Below are 22,521 nucleotides of genomic sequence, written 5' to 3'. Positions count from 1 at the left end.
ATCTGTTCGTGATTCCCTTCTTAATCATTCCTAGAATTCTGTTCGCCCTTTTCGCCGCCGCCGCACATTGTGCAGACGGCTTCATCGACTTGTCGACCAGTACTCCCAAGTCCCTTTCCTGGGGAGTCTCCCCAAGTACCGCCCCGACATCCTGTATTCATTCATGGGATTTTTTGATACCAACATGCATTACTTTACACTTATCCACGTTGAATCTCATTTGCCATGTTGTTGCCCATTTCTAGAGCATGGTTATGTCGTGTTGCAGATCTTCACAGTCCCCCTGCGTCTTCACTACTCTGAATAACTTCGTATCGTCCACAAATTTAATCACCTCACTCATCGTATCTGTTTCCAGATCATTTATGAATATGTTGAAGAGCACGGGTCCAAGCACCGAGCCCAGCGGCACTCCACTGGTGACATTCTTTCAGTCCGAGTATTGTCCATTTACCCCCACTCTCTGTTTCCTATCCATTAGCCAGTTTCTAATCCACGTGAGTAGTTCACCCTCTATTCCATGGCTCTCAATTTTCCGAAGAAGTCGTTCATGCGGATCTTTGTCGAACGCCTTCTGAAAATCCAGATATATAATGTCGACCGGGTCACCCTTGTCTATCTGCCTGTTGACTCCCTCGAAGAAGTGCAGCAGATTCGTCAAGCAAGATTGTCCTTTGCTGAAGCCATGCTGACTGGTCCTCATCAGTTTGTGTCCGTCCAGGTGATCAATGATGCGGTCTTTTATCAGCGCCTCTACCATCTTTCCCGGTACCGAGGTCAGACTCAGCGGTCTGTAGTTTCCCGGATCTCCCCTTGAACCTTTTTTGAAGATTGGCGTAACATTTGCCACCTTCCAGTCTTCCGGAATCTTTCCCGATTTGATCGACAGATTGGCTATTAGTTGAAGTAGTTCAGCTATTGTCCCTTTCAGTTCCTTAATGACCCTCGGATGGATGCCATCCGGTCCCGGGGATTTGTCGCTCTTAAGCCTATCAATCTGCCTGCATACTTCTTCTAGACCAGGGGTGTCCAATGTCGGTCCTCGAGGGCCGCAATCCAGTCGGGTTTTCAGGATTTCCCCAATGAATATGCTTTGAAAGCAGTGCATGCAAATAGATCTCATGCATATTCATTGGGGAAATCCTGAAAACCCGACTGGATTGCGGCCCTCGAGGACTGACATTGGACACCCCTGTTCTAGACTAACCGTCAACCTTGTCAGTTTCCCGTCTTCAGCTCCAGCAATATAGTCTGTTGGGTTCCGGTATGTTGTGTATATCCTCTTTGGTAAACACAGAAGCAAAAAATGTGTTCAGTTTATCGGCGATTGCTTTGTCCTCCTTTAGCACTCCGTTTATTCCATCATCATCCAACGGTCCCATCGCTTCCTTTACGGGTCGTTTCCCCTTAATATATCGAAAGAATGGCTTGAAGTTTTTTGCCTCCTTGGCTATTTTTGCCTCGTAGTCTTTTTTGGCCCCTTTACTGCTTTATGGCACCTGCGTTGATGCTGTTTGTGCTTTTTCCAGTTTTCGTCCGTTTTTGACCTTTTCCATTCATTAAATGAAGTCTTCTTTTCTCTGATCGCTTCCTTCACCACAACAGTGAGCCACGCCAGTTCTTTGTTCCTTTTCCTCTTGGATCCCTTATTGATACGCAGTATATATTGATTTTGTGCCTCGGTGATTGTGCCTTTAAAAAGGGACCATGCCTGCTCTAGTGTTTTAACAGTGCTTATCCTCTTCTTGATCTTCTTCCCCACCATGAGTCTCATCCCTTCGTAATTCCCTTTTCGGAAGTTAAGTGCTGTGGCCGTTGTTCTGAATCGATGTCTTGTCCCTGCATCCATGTTGAAGCGGATCATATTGTGATCACTGGTTCCCAGCATCCCCTCTATTTCTACATCTTGCGCCTGTCCTCATAGTCCATTTAGAATCAAGTCCAGAATTGCATTTCCTCTTGTATTTTCCTTGACAAGTTGTTCCAGGAAACAATCGCCTACAGCATCCAGGAACTTGGTATCCCTACCACAGCCGGAGGTACCTAGGTTCCAGTCTATTCCCGGATAGTTGAAATCCCCCATGATAACTGTGTTGCCTCTCCTGCAGTTGCGTTTGATCTCATCTATCATTTCTCCATCAATTTCTTCGGACTGCCCTGGGGGTCGATAGTAAATGCCGATCTTCATTTCCAATCCATTGGCTCCCGGAATTTTGACCATAGAGACTCCAACTTACTCGTCATTTCAGGTGTGTTCTCTCCAATAGATTTGATTCCTTCTTTGACATATAGGGCAACACCCCCACCTTTTTGACCCACTCTGTCTCTGCGGTATAGTTTGTATCCCGGTAACACAGTGTCCCAGACGTTTTCTTCGGTCCACCATGTTTCCGTGATGCCGATGATGTCAATGTTATCATTTTGTGCCACAGCTTCTAATTTACCGATCTTGTTTCTTAGGCTCCTTAACACTTGAGTTTGTGGCCTGTTCCTTTATTGCATTTCCTTTCCCCTTGTGTCTCTTTAGATCTGTCTTGCCTGAGATCCGGTGAGTCTTCCCCACTATCTTCCTGCACAGTATCCTCTGGGTATACCCGTTCCCGAATCATCGACTCTCTCTCTTGGTCGACTGTCGGCTTTCCCCTTCTTCCTAGTTTAAAAGGCAGACCTTAGGAAATTGGAAGACTGGGTGTCCAAGTGGCAGATGAAATTTAACATGGACAAATGCAAAGTGATGCACATTGGAAAGAATAACCTGAATCACAATTACCGGATGCTAGGGTCCACCTTGGCGATTAGCTCCCAAGAAAAGGATCTGGGTGTCATCGTAGACAAACGATGAAACCTTCCGCCCAATGTGTGGCGGTGGCCAAAAAAGCAAACATGGTGCCAGGAATTATTTAAAAAGGGATAGTTTACATGACTAAGAATTTTATAATTTCCTTGTATGGCTCCATGGTGCGACCTCATCTGGAGTACTGCGTTCAGTTCTGGTCTCCTTATCTCAAGAAAGATATAGTGGCGCTAGAAAATGTTCAAAGAAGAGCAACCAAGATGATAAAGGGGATGGACCTCATCTCGTATGAGGAAAGACTAAAACGGTTAGGACTCTTCAGCTTGGAAAAAAGACGGCTGAGGGGAGATTTGATTGAAGTGTACAAAATCCTGAGTGGAGTAGAACGGGTACATATGGATTGATTTTTCACTCCATCAAAAGTTACAGAGACTAGGGGGACACTCGATGAAGTTACAGGGAAATACTTTTAAAACGAATAGGAGGAAATTTTTTTTCACTCGGAGAATAGTTAAGCTCTTGAGTGTATTTCCAGAGGTTGTGGTAAGAGCAGATAGCGTAGTTGGTTTTAAGAAAGGTTTGGACAATTTCCTGGAGGAAAAGTCCATAATCTGTTATTGAGAAAGACATGGGGGAAGCCACTGCTTGCCCTGGATCGGTAGCATGGAATGTTGCTACTCCTTGGGTTTTGGCCAGGTACTAGTGACCTGGATTGACCACCGTGAGAACGGGCTACTGGGCTTGATGGACCATTGGTCTGACAGTAAAGCTGTTCTTAATCTTATTTTTATTAATCCTCTCTGGATCCATATGACCCACCCTCAGTAAATACAGTTTTGTCTGCTTTTCTTCCTGAGATGCTTCTAGATTCCAGGCCTGGAGCTTCTCCTGTCATTTTTCTACATACAAAAATCTGACTCTTGTATATGTACATGCATTTTTCAGCCTCTGGCTTCCTTATTGTTAATGCTTGTTGAACACAACAGGTTGGTTCTCTAAGGTTATTTAGAAAAAAAAAAAAATTCCTGTTCATTGTTCTAATTCTTGTTTCTAAGTTACAGAGCAGAACAGAATTGTGTAATGTATGCGGGGACATTTCCCGTTCCCCTCCTTTGTATTCTGTTCCAGTGCTGCTCGATTGCTTTGGGAAGTAACTGGAAGGGAACACTACATTTTGCCTCTGTCTGGGAATTGCTCAAAACTGTAAGTATTCATTTCCTCTGCATATGTGAGGTATGATAAGCAGCCGCCGATTATTTTGAAGGCACACTCCATCAGAGGGGTGGCTGCCTCATAGGCAGAGGCTTGTGCAGTCTCCCAGATTCAAGTTCTATTTCAGCTATACATTCTGAAGTCCATAGGCTATTATTGAACTGTCTTAGGGAAATCCACTGGTTATTCCTAGGATAAGCAGCATAAAATCTGTTCTATTACTTAGGATCTAGCTAGGTAATTGGGACCTGGGTTGGCCACTGTTGGAAACAGGATACTGGGCTTGATAGACCTTCGGTCTATCCCTGTATGGCAATTTTTGTGTTCCCTTATAGAGATTTATGTAGCAGCAATATGGTCTACTCTTCATACCTTTACCAGGTTCCATAGAGCAGACGTTTGGGTCATGAGTATTAAAGGCAAACTCATTTGTCCTGCCCTAGACTCAGGGATCTGCTTTGGTATGTCCCTATCATTCAGGACTACTAGACACATTGCACCAGAAAGAAAAATTAGGTTCTTACTTCAATAATCTTGTACATGTGTCTAGTAGTCCTGAAGCCCCGTCCTATGAGGGGGCTTTGCCTGCCTTTGGTCTCAATTTCAGTCTATGTCTGACTGTGAAGAATTTCTCTCTCTTAGCTAAAAAAAAAAAAAAAGGGGGGATATTAAGTCTGAGTTTTTTGCTTCTTAGCAGGACATGCAAGTAGCTGTGAGCTCCATTAATTTTAGTGCCGTTACATAATTTTGATAATGTTATACTTGTTTCAGAGCGGTACAGAAGTATAGTGTTGGAGAGTTTTCCCTGTTGCCCTCCTTTCAGTGATGTTTTACATTACAGTGGTTCTTGACTGCTTTTGTACAAACTGAGAGGGTAGGAGCAAGCTACTGGGAAAGGGGGAGTTGAAAGATGAGTGATATCATTCTGCAAGCAACTTGCAGGTTCAGATTCTTAACCCTAGCATTCAGGACTGCTAAACCCACCTACAAGAAAGAAGATTATCGAGGTAAGAACCTAATCTTTCTATACCGCCTATTGCTACCAAAAGTATTGGTGTCTGTGGTCTTCTGGTACCAGTTGTGTGAAGTTTTCTCCTTTTTCTGTTGATAGTAGCCTGTAGCTATGGAGTCTCATTGTCCTCAGAGAGATATGTAGAACGTGTTCTTCGAGAACAACAGAACTTAAATCCTACAGACACACATACGCATACTTTCCAAAGAGATGCATTTTTCTAGCTCAGGAATTCTTAACCAGTGATGCTTGCACTTCCAAGGAGTGCAGGATGAGGTCAGATGAGATGTGGAAAAAGGTCTTGTTATCTGAGGCAATTGATTGAAACTATCTAGAAAGAGTGAAGGCAGATAATTACGACAGTTTTTGGTTGTATAACTGTACTGCTGTAATTTTAGCAACTTGTAAGTAGCAGTTACCACTGTTAGCAACTAACAGTGACATATATATCTGTCAATAATCACTAGTGGTTTAGAAAAGGGATACAAAGGTTTCATTGATCTGCTAAAGGGGTGCAGGAACCAAAAACTGTTAAGAAATCTTGCTCTAGCTTGTAATAGACTGAAGAGGTCCTGTACCACAGGGGCAAGCAGGAATAGGTGTGCATGCACAGTGAGCCTACCGAAAGGCTTCTGAAAAGGTTGTCAAGGTACTGCTCCCTGTACTGAGCTCTGTTAGTGATGTCCCTATATTTAAAGATTTGTCTTGATGTTAATAGAGAACATCTGCTGTAGGTAAGTATTTATGTTTTTGATTTAGCTCTTGTAAACCTCTCAGATGGGCAGTATAACATAATAAATAACTTGGAAATATGTGTACTAATTTCATTTTCCATCAAGAACAGTTTTACAGTTTGATACCTGGCATTCAGTGTAGATAAGATTATGTTATATTTTATTACTTTTTTACTGAAAATAATCCCATTTTTTTTTTAAAAAAAAAAGTAATTTGGATATGGATCTTTTTCAGGCCGCTATTCATGGAGCTCGGTTCAAAGGACAGGATTTAAAACTGGCATGGAATAAACCAGTAGCTAATATATCTGTTGAAACAGAAGAGGTTGAACAAGATGATGAGGAAGTAAGTTTATTTTTTTAAGTGAGCATTAATAATCATCATTTGGTATAAGAGTAAAATTTTCTCATGTGTAACTATTGTCTGTTAAACAATAAATACAGAGGCTAAATACATTTCAGAATGTGTCAAAAAGAGTAGTTGTAATCATATGGTTCTTGCATCTGTCCTGGTTGTACCACGTCCAATTTTGATTGACCAATGTTTAGTCATCTTTCTGTGACTGAAATGTTGGGCAAACTTGTTTTATGGTACCACTCGGACAGCTGCCATTCAAGCGTAAGACAACAGCAAAATAAATTTATATTCTTAGTACTTACGATAGGTACTTAATAAGAAAGTGATAATAATGTGATAAGGTGTGATGCATGTATATGAAAAATTTGATGTTTATTATGAAAAATATGAATGATTTTTTTAAAAATTAAAATAAGAGCTATTTGCCACTCATGCCATTTTAAGTATAACTTAAATAACCTTCATTATCCCAGGACAAGCAGGCATGATATTCTCACATGTGGGTGACGTCATCTACGGAGCCCCAGCGCGGACAGCTTTTCAAGCAAACTTGATTGAAGTTTCAAGTTTGCTACACTGCACCACGCATGTGCATGCCTTCTTGTCCACTAGAGGGCGCATCCCCACCTCGTGGTCCTCAGTTCAGTTTTTTCCACGGAGCCAGAAGCCCTGTGGAAATTGTGCTTGTGTTTTTTGGCCTTCTGACACCGCGTCTGAGTCTTTTCGCTCGGTCGCTGTGCTTTTCTTATTGTTTTCTTTTTTAGTTGGTCGTTTGTCGTCAAAAAAAAAAAAAAATTTTATTTTTCTTCGGTTCAGCTCCGGGGGCTCCCGGGTGCCGCGGCCGCGGGACTTCGTTCGTTCCCGGTCTTTTTGGCTTTCATGTCCCGTCCCTTGACGGGCTTTAAGAAGTGCACCCGGTGTGATCGGTTGCTTTCGATTACCGATCCTCACCGGTGGTGCTTGATTTGTTTGGGTCCTGAGCATCCTACGGAGTCCTGTGATAGGTGCTCAACTTTTCAGACTAGAGCGCTCCGCCGACGCCGTGCCCGGATGGCGGAGCTCTTCTCTGCGGACCCCGCGGCGGGGAAGGCCTCGACGTCGGCCTCGGCTTCGGCCCCGGCCTCGACCTCGGCCTCCGGTCCCTCGACCTCACCGCGACCCTCGACTTCCTCCAAGCCTGCTGCCTCGACCAAGCCTGCTTCGGGTAAGTCCTCCCTTCCATCCTCGACTCCAGGGTCGGCGAAGAAGCCATCCTCAGGCTCCTCGACTGCGGGTGGGTCGTCGGCCCCGCCCCGAGTGGTGAAGTCTAGTGCCCCGAGGGAATACTCGAGACCGAGGTCGCCCTCCAGGGAGCACCCCTCGGCCTGGGACCTGCCAGCCATGATGGGGGTTCCGGTCTTCCAGGACTTGCTCCGAGCGCTGATTGCCTCGGAGCTGTCCGGGGCCCTCGCGCACCTGCAGCAGGCTTCGGCCTCGACTGCTCCGGCCTCGACTGCCCCGGCGTCGGCGGCCTCGATCTCGGTGCCCTCGGCTTCGGCCCCCGGGGGTCTGCTGACCTCGATCCCGACCTTGCCCTCGACCTCGGTTGACCAGCCTGAGAGAAGTGTCAGGCCTCGGGACAAGGTGCGTCGGGTTAGGAGGATCTCTTCCACGTCCTCTTCCTCGAGGTCCTCCAGGGGCTCCTCGCCCTCGGGTCGGCCTCGGGCGAGGCGTCGGCCGAGGAAGCCCAAGCGTTCTCGGGGTTCTCCTCGGAGACGCGGTCACTCCTCACCGACCGGGGGTGGGACCTTGCGTGTCTCGGAGCTCCGCCTCGACAATCCGAGGCTTTTCCGGTCCCCCGTGGGGAGGGGTTCGAGAGACTCCTCGCCGAGACGGAGGGGACGTGCCTCGGTTCCTCATACCCCGGGGACTTCCCCCAAGGGCTCCTCGGGGCATAGGCGGTCCCCGACCCCTTCGAGGTCGCTCGGTACGGCCTCCTGGGGATCGGGGTCTGGTAGGGAGCCTCGGTATTCCCGCGAGGCTTCCCCCTCTTTCTTGGCGGCACGGACTTCGCGAACTCCTTCCCCGCCGGCCAGGCCCTCTTCCTTCTCAAAATTCGTGCAGGATATGGCACGTGCTTTGGACCTGGACTTGCTTGCTGGGTCCCAGTACACGAAGGAGTTTTTGGAGGAACAAGACTTGCCCACTCCCCCGAGAGAAACTCCTCGTCTGCCTCTCAATAAGGTCCTCCACCAGACCTTCCTGAGAAATTTGGACTCCCCTCTTACAGTCACAGTGGTGCCTTCTAAGATGGAGTCCAAGTACCGGACCATCCCATGTAAGGGCTTCGAGAAAGTACAACTGTCTCACCAGTCCTTGCTCGTTGAGTCGGCGCTGAAGAAGTCGCAGCCCTCTAAGGTCTCGGCGGCGGTCCCGCCCGGACGGGAAGGGCGGACCCTGGACAAGTTTGGTCATCGCCTCTATTTCAATTCATTGATGGCTACCAGAGTCCTCAATTATGCCTTTACGTTTTCCTCTTATCTTCGAAGCATGGTCAAAGACTTGCCTCGTTATCAAGGGGTCATGCCGGATTCCCACAAGGAGGGTTTTGCCACGTTCATGTCCAACTTATCTCAGCTGCGTCTGTACCTGTTTCACGCTGTTTACGACGCATTTGAACTGGCCTCCAGGGTATCCGCCTTTGCAGTGGCAATGCGCCGCCTGGCATGGCTACGTACCCTGGGCATGGACCCGAACTTGCAGGAACGTCTGGCCAATCTACCCTGCGTTGGCTCTGAATTATTTGATGAGTCCCTGGAGGCGGCGACCAAACGTCTGTCGGAACAGGAGCGCTCCCTTGCCTCCTTGGTCCGTCCTAAACCTCGGGCCCCGCCGCAGAAGCCATTCCGGCCTCCCCCGAGGCGATACCCGCAGAAGTCCACGCCGGCCTTCTCTAGACCTCCGCCCTGGCACCCGCCGCAACAGGGTAGGGGAGGCCAACAAAATCCCCAGGCGCAGGGGGCGTCCAAGCCGGCGCCGTCTTTTTGACATGATGTGCGGATGGGGGCGGGCCCCCTCTGCACTCTCGCCGAACCCCCTTCCTATCGGGGGTCGGCTCCGAGCCTTTTATGCGGCCTGGATCGGGATCACATCAGATGCTTGGGTGCTCCGGATTATCTCCGAGGGCTACTCGCTCAATTTCTCAGCCACGCCGCCGGAGCATCCGCCGGGGGCTTACCCATTCAGTCAAGCCCAACTTCCTCTTCTTCTCGCGGAAGCGAGGGCCTTGTTGAGCCTTCGGGCGGTGGAACCTGTACCCCCCGACCAACGGGGGCGGGGGTTTTACTCCCGTTACTTTCTGGTCCCAAAGAAGACCGGGGACTTACGCCCCATTTTGGACCTCCGGAAGCTCAACAAGTTCCTGGTCCGGGAGAAGTTCCGTATGTTGTCGCTTCCGGTGTTGTATCCTCTTTTGGAGGAAGGGGATTGGATGTGCTCCCTGGACTTAAAGGAAGCATATACTCATGTTCCGGTGCATCCCGCCTTCCGCAAATTCTTACGGTTTCAGTTGGGGGAGTTGCACCTTCAATATCGGGTCCTTCCCTTCGGACTGGCTTCGTCCCCTCGAGTCTTCACGAAGTGTATGGTGGTAGTCGCTGCAGCCCTGCGATCTCGGGGGCTACAGGTCTTTCCCTACCTGGACGATTGGCTGATCAAGGCATCGACCAGGGAGGGAGTTATCTCAGCGACCCGACAGACTATCATCTTCCTTCAATGTCTGGGGTTCGAAGTGAACTTTCCGAAGTCTCAGTTGTGCCCTACTCAATCCCTTCATTTTATCGGAGCCGTGCTGGACACGGTTCGCCTCCGTTCGTTCCTCCCCCCCCCCCCTCGGTTGGAGGCCCTGCTTCGGTTGAGTCGCCAGGTTTCGCTGATGCCTGTAGTATCGGCTCAGCGCATGATGGTTCTTCTGGGCCACATGGCATCGACGGTCCACGTTACTCCGTTCGCCCGCTTGCTTCTGAGGCTTCCTCAGTGGACCTTGGCCTCGCAGTGGCGTCAGGATCGCGACCCAGTCTCTTGTCCAATAACGGTGACTCCTTCTTTGAGACGCTCGCTCCGTTGGTGGACCAACTCTTCCAATTTTTCCGGGGGTTTGCTCTTTCTCGTTCCTCCGTATCGCAAGGTCCTGACCACGGACTCCTCGGAGTATGCGTGGGGGGCTCATCTCGACAGTCTGCGGACTCAGGGTCTATGGTCGGCAGAGGACCGTCTTTGTCACATCAATGTGTTGGAGCTTCGGGCCATTTTTCTGGCGGCTCGAGCGTTCTGCCACTTGCTACACGATCAGGTAGTCCTCGTGCGGACGGACAACCAGGTGGCAATGTATTATGTGAACAAACAGGGCGGAACGGGCTCTTGGTCCCTGTGCCGGGAAGCCCTGCGCCTTTGGGAATGGGCGGTCTCCCAGAACATCTTCCTGCGTGCAGTTTACATTCAGGGAGAGAGGAACTGTCTGGCAGACAAACTCAGTCGTCTTCTTCAGCCGCACGAGTGGTCGCTGAACTCCCGGGTTCTACGCGAGGTCTTCGACCGCTGGGGGACTCCTCAGGTGGATCTGTTTGCCTCCTGGAGACTCACAAACTGCCCCTCTATTGTTCTCGGATGTACTCCCGGGACCGTCTCGAAGCCGATGCCTTCCTTCTCGACTGGGGGGGAGGTTCCTTTATGCGTTCCCTCCTTTTCCTCTGATCTTGAGAACGTTGGTACATCTCAAATCGACCAGAGCCACTATGATTCTCATTGCGCCTCGTTGGCCCAGAAAGCACTGGTTCTTCCTGCTCCTTCAACTCAGTGTCAGGGAACCTCTACTTCTGCCTGTTTTTCCCTCTCTGCTGTCTCAGAGTCGGGGTTCGCTGTTACATCCCAATCTTCAGTCTTTACATCTGACCGCTTGGTTCCTTTCCCCTTGACTTCGGTTCTGGTTTCTCAGTCGGTGAGGGAGATTTTGGAAGCCTCGCGCAAGGTCTCGACTAGGCTTTGTTATTCCCAGAAGTGGACCAGATTTTCATCCTGGTGTTCCTCGAACCATCTGGACCCGAGTTCAGTTCCAGTCTCTTCGGTGCTGGAATATTTGTTGCATCTGTCTAAGTCTGGACTGAAGACGACTTCCATTCGGGTGCATCTCAGTGCCATTGCGGCGTTCCATCGGCATCTCGAGGGTCGGTCTCTTTCTCTTCATCCTCTGGTAACTCGTTTCATGAGGGGTCTCGTGAATGTTCACCCTCCTCTGAAACCTCCTCCTGTAGTTTGGGATCTTAATGTGGTCTTAGCTCAACTGATGAAGCCTCCTTTTGAGCCTATCGACAAATCTCTTCTTAAGTTTCTCACTTGGAAGGTGGTCTTTTTGCTTGCGCTCACGTCCGCTCGTCGGATTAGTGAGCTGCAGGCTTTGGTTGCGGATCCACCTTTTACTGTGTTTCATCATGACAAGGTGGTTCTTCGCACCCATCCGAAATTTTTACCTAAGGTTGTGTCTGATTTCCACCTCAATCAGTCCATTGTTCTTCCGGTGTTCTTCCCGAAGCCCCACTCTCATCCTGGTGAGGCGGCGCTTCACACGCTTGACTGTAAGAGGGCGTTGGCCTTTTATCTCCAACGTACCAAGTCTCATCGGAAGGTTCCTCAATTGTTTTTGTCCTTTGATCCTAATCGGTTGGGACATCCTGTTTCCAAGCGCACCTTGTCCAACTGGTTGGCTGCTTGTATTTCTTTTTGCTACGCTCAGGCTGGTCTCACGCTTCATGGTCGAGTCACGGGGCATAAGGTCCGGGCTATGGCAGCTTCTGTTGCTTTCCTCCGGTCTACTCCTGTGGAGGACATATGTAAAGCTGTCACTTGGTCTTCGGTTCATACGTTCACCTCCCACTACTGTCTGGACACTTTGTCCAGAAGCGACGGCCGGTTTGGCCAGTCGGTGTTACGTAACCTGTTTTCCTAAATTGCCATCCTCCCACCTGCCCTTTTTGGTTGGCTTGGAGGTCACCCACATGTGAGAATATCATGCCTGCTTGTCCTGGGATAAAGCACAGTTACTTACCGTAACAGGTGTTATCCAGGGACAGCAGGCATATATTCTCACAACCCGCCCTCCTCCCCGGGGATGGCTTCTTTGCTGGTTATGGAACTGAGGACCACGAGGTGGGGATGCGCCCTCTAGTGGACAAGAAGGCATGCACATGCGTGGTGCAGTGTAGCAAACTTGAAACTTCAATCAAGTTTGCTTGAAAAGCTGTCCGCGCTGGGGCTCCGTAGATGACGTCACCCACATGTGAGAATATATGCCTGCTGTCCCTGGATAACACCTGTTACGGTAAGTAACTGTGCTTTTTACAATGGTGCAGCAAATGCCCTTATGCCAATTGAATCCCTCTGGGCTTTGGAACAATTACTACAGCCCATCACAATGATCACCTTTGTAAAAGGGAGTAGAGAGCTGCATGGGAACGGGGACGACGGGAATCCCGCGGGACCCACGGGGATCCAGCGGGTTCCCCCTTTGGGTCAAGGGGATCCCGTGGGGACGCCCCCTAAGGTCGCGGGGATCCTGCGGGGTTGGATGGCACTCGAGCCGCGAGGCTAGTCTCCTTCTCCTTACCTGCCCTGCCGCAGCACACAGCCGAACGGAAGTCTTCCTGATGTCAGCGTTGACGTCGGAGGGAGGGCTTAAGCAAAGCCCTCCCTTTCTCCGACGTCAGCGCTGACATTGGGAAGACTTCTGATCGGCTGAGTGCGGCAGGGCAGGTAGGGAGAAGGCAATGGCGTACCAAAAGGAGGGGGCGGTCCGCCCCGGTTGCAGCCATGGGGGGGAGTGTGCACAGCCGGTCAGGTCCCCTTACCTTTGTGGCGCTTTCCCCGACCGACCGACAACAGGCCCGGCCGACAAACCTCTCTGCCCTGTAGCCATGAATCTACATTACCTTCTTACAGCAGCTTCAATACTCCAGCTGCTGTAAGAAGGTAATTTAGATTCGCGGCCCAGGGCAGGGAGGTTTGTCCAACCGTGCTTGTTCTGTTGTCAGTCCGGTGGGGAAGCGCCACAAAGGTAAGGGGCAGGGAGGGAGAAAGGGAGGAAAAGTGGAGTGGAGAAGAAAAGACGCTTAAGGGAAATGGGTAAAACTGAGGGGGGAGAAGGCCACTGAAAGCACTGGGGAAGACAAAGGGATGGAGAAGGATGTTGAAAGGACATGGAGAAGACGGGAGGGGGTGAGAAAGATGCTGAAGACAGAGGGGGGAGAAGGACGCTGAAAGCACATGGGGAAGACAAAGGGGTGGAGAAGGATGCTGAAAGCACATGGGGAAGACGGGGGTGGGAGAAGGACGCTGAAAGGACGGGGAAGACGGGAGAATGACGCTGAAAGGACATGGGGAAGACAGAGGGGAGAGAAGGACGCTGAAAGGACATGGGGAAGACGGGGGGGAGAAGGACGCTGAAAGGACATCGGGAAGATGGGGAGAAGGACACTGAAAGCACATGTGGAAGGCAGAGGGGGGAGAAGGATGCTGACAGGACATGGGGAAGATGGGGGGGAGAAGGACGCTGAAAGGAAATGGGGAAGAGAGAGTGGGGAGAAGACGCTGGCAGGGAAGAAGACAGAGATGCCAGACTATGGGTGGAGCGGAGGGAAGAAGATGGGTGCCAGACCAATTTGGGAGGGGGAAGAAAGGAAGAGGCATAGTAACAGAGCAAATGGAAGACGCAGAGAGAAGAGAGACAGTGGATGGAAGGAATTGAATGGGAACATGAGGAAAGCAGAAACCAGGCAACAAAGGTAGGAAAAAAATTCTTATTTTTTTTTTTTTTTTGCTTCAGGTTAAAGTAGTATATTAGTTGTGTTGATAAAAATTTATAAACATTAGAGGCTCTGGTAGAAACCCATTTACAAAATATGTATTCTTCCCAATTAATATTTCCAAATTAATAAAGTCTTTTTGCTTATTTTTAAATGGGTTTCTACGAGAGCTTTTAATTCAGTAGCATAATTAAATGAAATAACTATTTCTGTAGTTTATAGGGACGGGCAGGAACGTAGGGGATTCCTCGCGAGGATGGGCGGGGACGGAGGGGATTCCTCGCGGGGACGGGTGGGGACGGAGGGATTCCTCGCGGGGACGGGTGGGGACAGGTGGGACTTTGGCGGGGACGGGTGGGATTTCTGTCACCGCGCAACTCTCTAAAAGGGAGCCTAAGTAGAAAATCCAGAAATACCATTGTTTAGTTAACAAGACTAAGAAAGTTATTCCTCTGTATTGATCCATGGTGTGACATCACCTGGAATATTGCATTCAGTTCTGGTCGCCTTAGTTCAAAAAAGATAAAGTGGAACTAAAAAGGTTAGGGCTTGGAAAAAAGACGGCTGAGGGGAGATATGATTGAAGTCTGCAAAATTCTGAGTGTTGTAGAATGGGTACAAGTGAATTTATTTTTTACTCTGTCAAAAATTACAAAGACATGGGGACACTTGATGAAATTACAGGGAAATTCTTTTAAAACCAATAGGAGGAAATATTTTCTCACTCAGAAAATAGACAGACGTTGGAATACATTGCCAGAAGTTGTGGTAAGAGTGGTTAACGTAGCTGGTTTTAAGAAAGGTTTGGCCAATTTCCTGTAGGAAAAGTCTATAGTCTGTTAATGAGATAGACATGGGAGAAGCCACTGCTTACCCTGGATCGGTAGTATGGAATGTTCCTACTATTTGGGTTTTTGCCAGTTACTAGTGACCTGGATTGACTGTCGTGAGGGCTAGATAGAACATTCGTCTGACCCAGTAAGGTTATTCTTATGTTCTTGGTATTACTATCTTGATGAGCAATTTTTCCTTCCAGAGGGTCAAGCAATTTCTACTGGAAGAGAGGTAACATACTTTTGTATGAGCCAGTTATTTTAATGAGATGAATAACGTGATAGTCATTATGTACATAAGAACATAAGAATTGCCGCTGCTGGGTCTGACCAGTGGTCCATTGTGCCCAGCAATCCGCTCACGTGGCGGTTCTCTGGTCAAAGACCAGCACACTAACTGAGACTAGCCCAACCTGCATATGTTCTGGTTCAGCAGGAACTTGTCTAACTTTGTCTAGAATCCCTGGAGGGTGTTTTTCCCTATGACAGATTCCAGAAGACCGTTCCAGTTTTCTACCATTCTCTGGGTGAAGAAGAACTTCCTTACGTTCGTATGGAATCTATCCCCTTTCAATTTTAGAGATTGCCTTCTCGTTCTCCCTACCTTGGAGAGGGTGAACAACCTGTCCTTATCTACTAAGTCTATTCCCTTCAGTACCTTGAATGTTTCAATCATATCCCCTCTCAATCTCCTCTGTTCGAGGGAGAAAAGGCCCAGTTTCTATAATCTTTCACTGTGCGGCAACTCCTCTAGCACCTTAGCCATTTTAGTCGCTCTTCTTTGGACCCTTTCGAGAAGTACCGTGTCCTTCTTTATGTATGGCAACCAGTGCTGGACACAGTACTCCAGGTGAGGGCGTACCATGGCCTGGTACAGTGGCATGATAACCTTCTCTGATCTGTTCGTGATCCCCTTCTTAATCATTCCTAGCATTCTGTTCGCCCTTTTCGCCGTCGCCACACATTACACGGACGGCTTCATCGGCTTGTCGATCAGAACTCCCAAATCTCTTTCTTGGGAGGTCTCTCCAATTACCTCCCCGGACATCCTGTATTCGTGTATTAGATTTTTGTTACCAACATGCATAACTTTACACTTATCCACTTTGAACCTCATTTGCCATGTCGATGTCCATTTCTCCAGCTTGATTATGTCATGTTGCAGATCTTTGCAATCCCCCTGTGTCTTCACTACTCTGAATAACTTTGTGTCATCTGCAAATTTAATCACGTCACTCATCATACCAATGTCCAGATCATTTATAAAGATGTTGAAGAACACGGGTCCAAGCACCGAGCCCTGCGGCACCCCACAGGTGACGCTCTTCCAGTCTGAGTATTGCCCATTTACCCCCACTCTGTTTCCTATACAATATCGACCAAGTCGCCCTTGTCTATCTGCCTGTTTACTCCCTTGAAGAAGTGCAGCAAGTTCGTCAAACAAGATCTGCCTTTGCTGAAACTGTGCTGGCTGGTCCTCATCAGACCATGTCCGTCAAGGTGATCAATGATTCGGTCCTTTATCAGCGCCTCTACCATCTTTCCTGGTACCAAGGTCTGTAGTTTCCCGGATCCTCCTTGAACCTTTTTTGAAGATCAGCGTAACATTTGCCACCTTTCAGTCTTCCGGAATCTTTCCTGATTTGATTGACAGATTGGCTATTAGTTGAAGTAGTTCAGCTATAGTCCCTTTCAGTTGATGACCCTCGGATGGATGCCATCCGATCCCTGTGATTTACATTTCCCCCTCCACATTCGTGGTTTCCCTACTCACGACTTCACATAATCGCAATTTTTTTTGGGGGGGTGAGGAGGAGGGAAACCCTCCATAATTTTGTCTTCCCCCTGGCATCCTGGCCTTACCTGGTGGTCTAGCTGGTTTTCGGGGCAGGAACGATCTCGAGAGTCTACAGGAACTCCTCACAGACATTTCTCAATGGCTATCTGCACGGGGCAGGAGCGTAGGAAAATCGCTCCTGCCCCAAAAATCAGCTAGACCACCAGGTAAGGCCGGGATGCCAGGAGAAGGCGGAAGGTAGGTGTGGGTGGGTCAGAGCCGGATATTCGTGGTTTTTCACCATTCGCGGTCCGACTCTGCCCCTATCCCCCGCGAATAACAAGGGAGAAGTGTATAGCTCTTAAGCCTATCGATCTGCCTGCATACCTCTTCTGGACTGACCGCCAACCTTGTCAGTTTCCCGTCTTCGTTTCCAGCATATAGCCTGATGGGTTCCGGTATGCTGTGTATATCCTCTTCGATAAATACAGACGTAAAAAATGTGTTCAGTTTGTCGGTGATTGCTTTGTCCTCCTTTTAGCACTGCCTTTATTCCATGGTCATCCAGTGGTCCCACCGCTTTCTTCGCGGGTCATTTCCCCTTAATATATCGAAAGAACGGCTTGAAGTCTTTCTCCTCATTAGCTATTTTTTCCTCGTAGTCTCTTTTGGCTCCTTTTACCGCCTTATGGAACCTGCGTTGATGCTGTTTTTGCTTATTCCAGTTTTCGTCTGTTCTTCACCTTTTCCATTCCTTAAATGAAGTTTTCTTGTCTCTGATCGCTTCCTTCACCTCTATAGTGAGCCACGCCGGTTCCTTGTTCTTTTTCCTCTTGGATCCCTTGTTGATACGCGGTATATATAGATTTTGCGCCTCGGTGACTGTGTCCTTAAAAAGGGACCAAGCTTACTCTAGCGTTTTTACAGTGCTTATCCTCTTCTTAATCTTCTTCCCCACCATGAACTACTTCCCTTTTCGGAAGTTTAGTGGTGTGGCTGTCATTCATAGTAACATAGTAACATAGTAGATGACGGCAGATAAAACCCCGAATGGTCCATCTAGTCTGCCCAACCTGATTCAAATTTAATTTTTTAATTTTTTCTTCTTAGCTATTTCTGGGCAAGAATCCAAAGCTTTACCCTGTACTGTACTTGGGTTCCAACTGCCGAAATCTCTGTTAAGACCTACTCCAGCCCATCTACACCCTCCCAGCCATTGAAGCCCTCCCCAGCCCATCCTCCACCAAACGGCCATATACAGACACAGACCGTGCAAGTCTGCCCAGTACTGGCCTTAGTTCAATATTTAATATTATTTTCTGATTCTAAATCCTCTGTGTTCATCCCACGCTTCTTTGAACTCAGTCACAGTTTTACTCTCCACCACCTCTCTCGGGAGCGCATTCCAGGCATCCACTACCCTCTCCGTAAAGTAGAATTTCCTAACATTGCCCCTGAATCTACCACTCCTCAACCTCACATTATGTCCTCTGGTTTTACCATTTTCCTTTCTCTGGAAAAGATTTTGTTCTACGTTAATACCCTTCAAGTATTTGAACGTCTGAATCATATCTCCCCTGTCTCTCCTTTCCTCTAGGGTATACATATTCAGGGCTTCCAGTCTCTCCTCATACGTCTTCTGGCGCAAGCCTCCTATCATTTTCGTCGCCCTCCTCTGGACCGCCTCAAGTCTTCTTACGTCCTTCGCCAGATACGGTCTCCAAAACTGAACACAATACTCCAAGTGGGGCCTTACCAATGACCTGTACAGGGGCATCAACACCTTCTACTGACTACGCCTCTCTTTATACAGCCCAGCATGCTTCTGGCAGCAGCCACTGCCTTGTCACACTTTCGCCTTTAGATCTTCGGACACTATCACCCCAAGGTCCTTCTCCCCATCCATGCATATCAGCTTCTCTCCTCCCAGCATATACGGTTCCTTCCTATTATTAATCCCCAAATGCATTACTCTGCATTTCTTTGCATTGAATTTTAGTTGCCAGGCAATAGACCATTCCTCTAACTTTTGCAGATCCTTTTTCTTATTTTCCACTCCCTCTTCGGTGTCTACTCTGTTACAAATCTTGGTATCATCTGCAAAAAGGCACACTTTTCCTTTTAACCCTTCAGCAATGTCACTCACAAACATATTGAACAGGATTGGCCCCAGCACCGAACCCTGAGGGCCTCCACTACTCACCTTTCCTTCCTTTGAGCGACTTACATTAACCACCACCCTCTGGCATCTGTCTGACAGCCAGTTTCTGACCCAGTTCACCACTTTGGGTCCTAACTTCAGCCCTTCAAGTTTGTTCAACAGCCTCCTATGAGGAACTGTATCAAAGGCTTTGCTGAAATCCAAGTAAATTACATCTAGCATATGTCCTCAATCCAGCTCTCTGGTCACCCAATCAAAAAATTCAATCAGGTTCGTTTGGCACGATTTACCTTTTGTAAAGCCATGTTGCCTCGGATCCTGTAACCCTTTAGATTCAAGGAAGTACACTATCCTTTATTTCAGCAAAACTTCCATTATTTTACTAACAATTGAAGTGAGGCTCACCGGCCTGTAGTTTCCTGCTTCATCCCTGTGACCACTTTTATGAATAGGGACCACATCCGCTCTCCTCCAATCCCCAGGAATCACTCCCTTCTCCTGAGATTTGTTGAACAAGTCTTTAATAGGATTCGCCAGAATCTCTCTGAGCTCCCTTAGTATCCTGGGATGGATCCCGTCTGGTCCCATCGCTTTGTCCACCTTCAGTTTTTCAAGTTGCTCATAAACACCCTCCTCCGTGAACGGCGCAGGTTCTAATCCATTTTCTCATGTAACTTTGCTAGACAATCTCGGTCCTTCTCCAGGATTTTCTTCTGTGAACACAGAACAAAAGTATTTGTTTTGCACATTTGCTTTCTCCTCATCACTTTCCACATATTGGTTCCCAGCATCTTTTAGCCTAGCAATTCCATTTTTCATCTTCCTCCTTTCACTAATATATCTGAAAAAAATTTTGTTTCCCTTTTTTACATTTTTAGCCATTTGTTCTTCCGCCTGTGCTTTCGCCAGAAGTATCTCTCTCTTGGCTTCTTTCAGTTTCACCCTGTAGTCCTTTCTGCTCTCCTCTTCCTGGGTTTTTTATATTTCACGAACGCCAACTCTTTTGCCTTTATTTTCTCAGCCACTAGGTTGGAGAACCATATCGGCTTCCTTTTTCTCTTGTTTTTATTGATTTTCTTCACATAAAGGTCCGTAGCCATTTTTATCGCTCCTTTCAGCATAGGCCACTGTCTTTCCACTTCTCTTATGTCCTCCCATCCTAACAGCTCTTTCTTCAGGTACTCTCCCATTGCATTAAAGTCCGTACATTTGAAATCTAGGACTTTAAGTATCGTGCGGCCGCTCTCCATTTTAGTCGTTATATCAAACCAAACCGTTTGATGATCGCTACTTCCCAGGTGAGCACCCACTCGAACATTAGAGATACTCTCTCCATTTATGAGGACCAGATCCAATATTGCTTTTTCCCTTATGGGTTCCATCACCATTTGTCTGAGCAGAGCCTCTTGAAAGGCATCCACAATCTCCCTACTTCTTTCCGATTCCTCAGATGGAGCATTCCAGTCCGCATCCGTCAGGTTGAAATCTCCCAACAGCAGAACCTCCTCTTTCCTTCCAAACCTTTGCATATCCACCATCAGATCCTTATCAATTTGCTGCGATTGAGTCAGAGGTCTGTAGACTACACCCATGTAGATAGAAGTTCCATCTTCTCTTTTCAGAGGAATTCATATCGCTTCTTCCTCTCCCCAGGTCCCTTGCATTTTGGTCGCTTGGATATTGATCTTTACATAGAGAGCTACTCCACCACCTTTTTGACCATCTCTGTCCTTCGTAAAAAGATTATATCCCGGTATGTTTGCATCCCATCCATGTGATTCACTGAACCATGTCTCTGTGATAGCGACAATATCTAGATCTGCCTCTAACATCAGGGCTTGCAGATCATGAGCTTTGTTGCTTAGACTGCGAGCATTTGTGGTCATTGCTTTCCAGCTATTTTTCAGCGATAATCTCCTTTTTCGTATGGATTTTTGTTTCGTTTCACTTTCCGTTGCAATACGAAGAAATGAGTTGCTGATATTGCTTATGTTGCAGTCTTTACTACTATCACATCTTTTCTTTTGCCGGGGGTTGTCTCTATAATTGTCCTTCGTACATACACCACCCCCACCTTCTAGTTTAAATACCTAGAAAAATATTGTCTAAATTTCTCTGCAAGGTTTCTTTTTCCTGCTGTAGTATTATGTAGCCCATCAGTGCAATATAGCTTCTTGTCCTTCCATGTGTTTCCCCATCCTCCTATGTACCTGAAGCCTTCTTGATGACACCAGGCTTTGAGCCATTTATTAATGTCCTCTGTGTTTTTCACTCTTTGCTCTCCCTTTCCATATGCAGGCAGTTTTTCAGAAAAATCTAAAGTCTTTACAAAATGTTTCACTCCTTCACCATGCTACCGAAATGCTTTCTGTTCTGCAAATGTGGAGTTGTTGGCCAGGTCATTTGTTCCCAGATGGATAACAATATCATTATTAAAATCCTTAGTTTCTTCCTTAATTATATTCAGTATTTGCCTGGAACTCTTGGTAGCTGAGGATCCTGGAAGACATTTCACTATTTTGGTCTCCTCGCCTTGTGTTCCAAGGTTAATGCCTCTGATAATGGATTCCCCCAACAGTAATAGTTTTCTATTTTTGGCTTTTTTATTTGTACTTAGGATATGCTTGTTCTCTTGAGTTATCTTCATTGGTTCCAGTCCCACCTCCCTTTTGTTTTCTTGAGTATCGCAGTGCACTAGTGGAGCGAAGGAATTCTGTAGAGGTAATATTTGTGAAGGTGGATGTTTCTGTGTTACATTTCGCAGTCTTCCTGAGCGTACTGTGACCCATTTATTCCTGGGCTGTTTATTCTTTGAGGTAGAGGTGGTAAGTTGGTATGATTTTATGGAGTGATGAAAGCTGCTTTAATTTTATTCAATTCCTGTTTAAGTTTGCAGAGATCCTTCTTAATACTAGCAAGTTGAAGACAGATGGGGCAAGCCTTAAGCCTCCAAATAGTATGTCTTGGAATTAAAGCACCACAGTGATTGCAAAGAATAAAGGTCATCTTGATTGGTTGTGAAGTGACTTGATTTGAGTAGTCCTGATTATTTGGGTCTCTATATATGAAAAGGGTTCCCTGGGATTTGGGGGGCTATAAGTCTTACCCCTTATTCCTATGAAGGGAAAGGGAAAGAGGAAATACCATTTAACAAAGGAAAGACAAGGGTTTATTTTTTTGCGTGTTTTTTTGGTTTTTTTTAAGTAAGAAACAGGAAGGAGAAGAGAAATTAAGCAGATATAATGCTGAAAACCAGTGAAAAGAGCAGAATATGAAATGCAGAGCAACTTAGCTTATTGAGGTTCACAGGGTAGCCTTGTTCACAGCACTGTCCCAAAGATAATGCAGTTAACCTTAGAAGTAAATCAGAGCCCCTCCCTTCTCCACCTAATCAGCAGACACAATGGCTAAAAACTAGTAAGTCAGAAATACAGGCTCTATACCACCTAAAACACAGTATTTTAAACAAAAATACAGGTTCTATAACAAATCAGTGGCTACCGTAAAACACAAGATTTATAACAGAATTTTCCTTACTTTAGTCACCCTTTGCCACAGGCACCAGGATTTAATTAAAGTTAATAAAGTCTTACCCTTATTCCTATGAAGAGGAAGAGGAAATAAGATTTAACAGAGGAAAGAGAAGGGATCATTTTTTTGTGCTTTTTTGTTGTCTTTTTTTAAGTAAGAAACAGGGAGGAGAAGAGAAATTAAGCAGATATAATGTTGAAAACCAGTGAAAAGAGCAGAATATGAAATGCAGAGCATCTTAGCTTATTGAAGTTCACAGGGCAGCCTTGTTCACAGC

At 47.2% G+C, this 22,521-nt stretch overlaps 1 protein-coding gene across 6 annotated transcripts in view; it reads left to right on the top strand.

Moving 5' to 3' along the window:
* Positions 1 to 22,521, top strand: part of RBM26 (RNA binding motif protein 26) — a 946,655-nt gene that overhangs the window by 768,169 nt on the left and 155,965 nt on the right. For all 6 annotated transcript variants that reach the window (XM_033948169.1, XM_033948166.1, XM_033948165.1 and 3 more), the window contains one exon: positions 5,988 to 6,098. In XM_033948169.1, the coding sequence (XP_033804060.1) occupies positions 5,988 to 6,098 (111 nt within the window). The remainder of the gene's footprint in view (positions 1 to 5,987; positions 6,099 to 22,521) is intronic.

Source organism: Geotrypetes seraphini, chromosome 6 (genome assembly GCF_902459505.1).
Source record: "Geotrypetes seraphini chromosome 6, aGeoSer1.1, whole genome shotgun sequence".
Taxonomy (NCBI): domain Eukaryota; kingdom Metazoa; phylum Chordata; class Amphibia; order Gymnophiona; family Dermophiidae; genus Geotrypetes; species Geotrypetes seraphini.
This window is presented reverse-complemented; position numbering and strand designations above follow the sequence as displayed.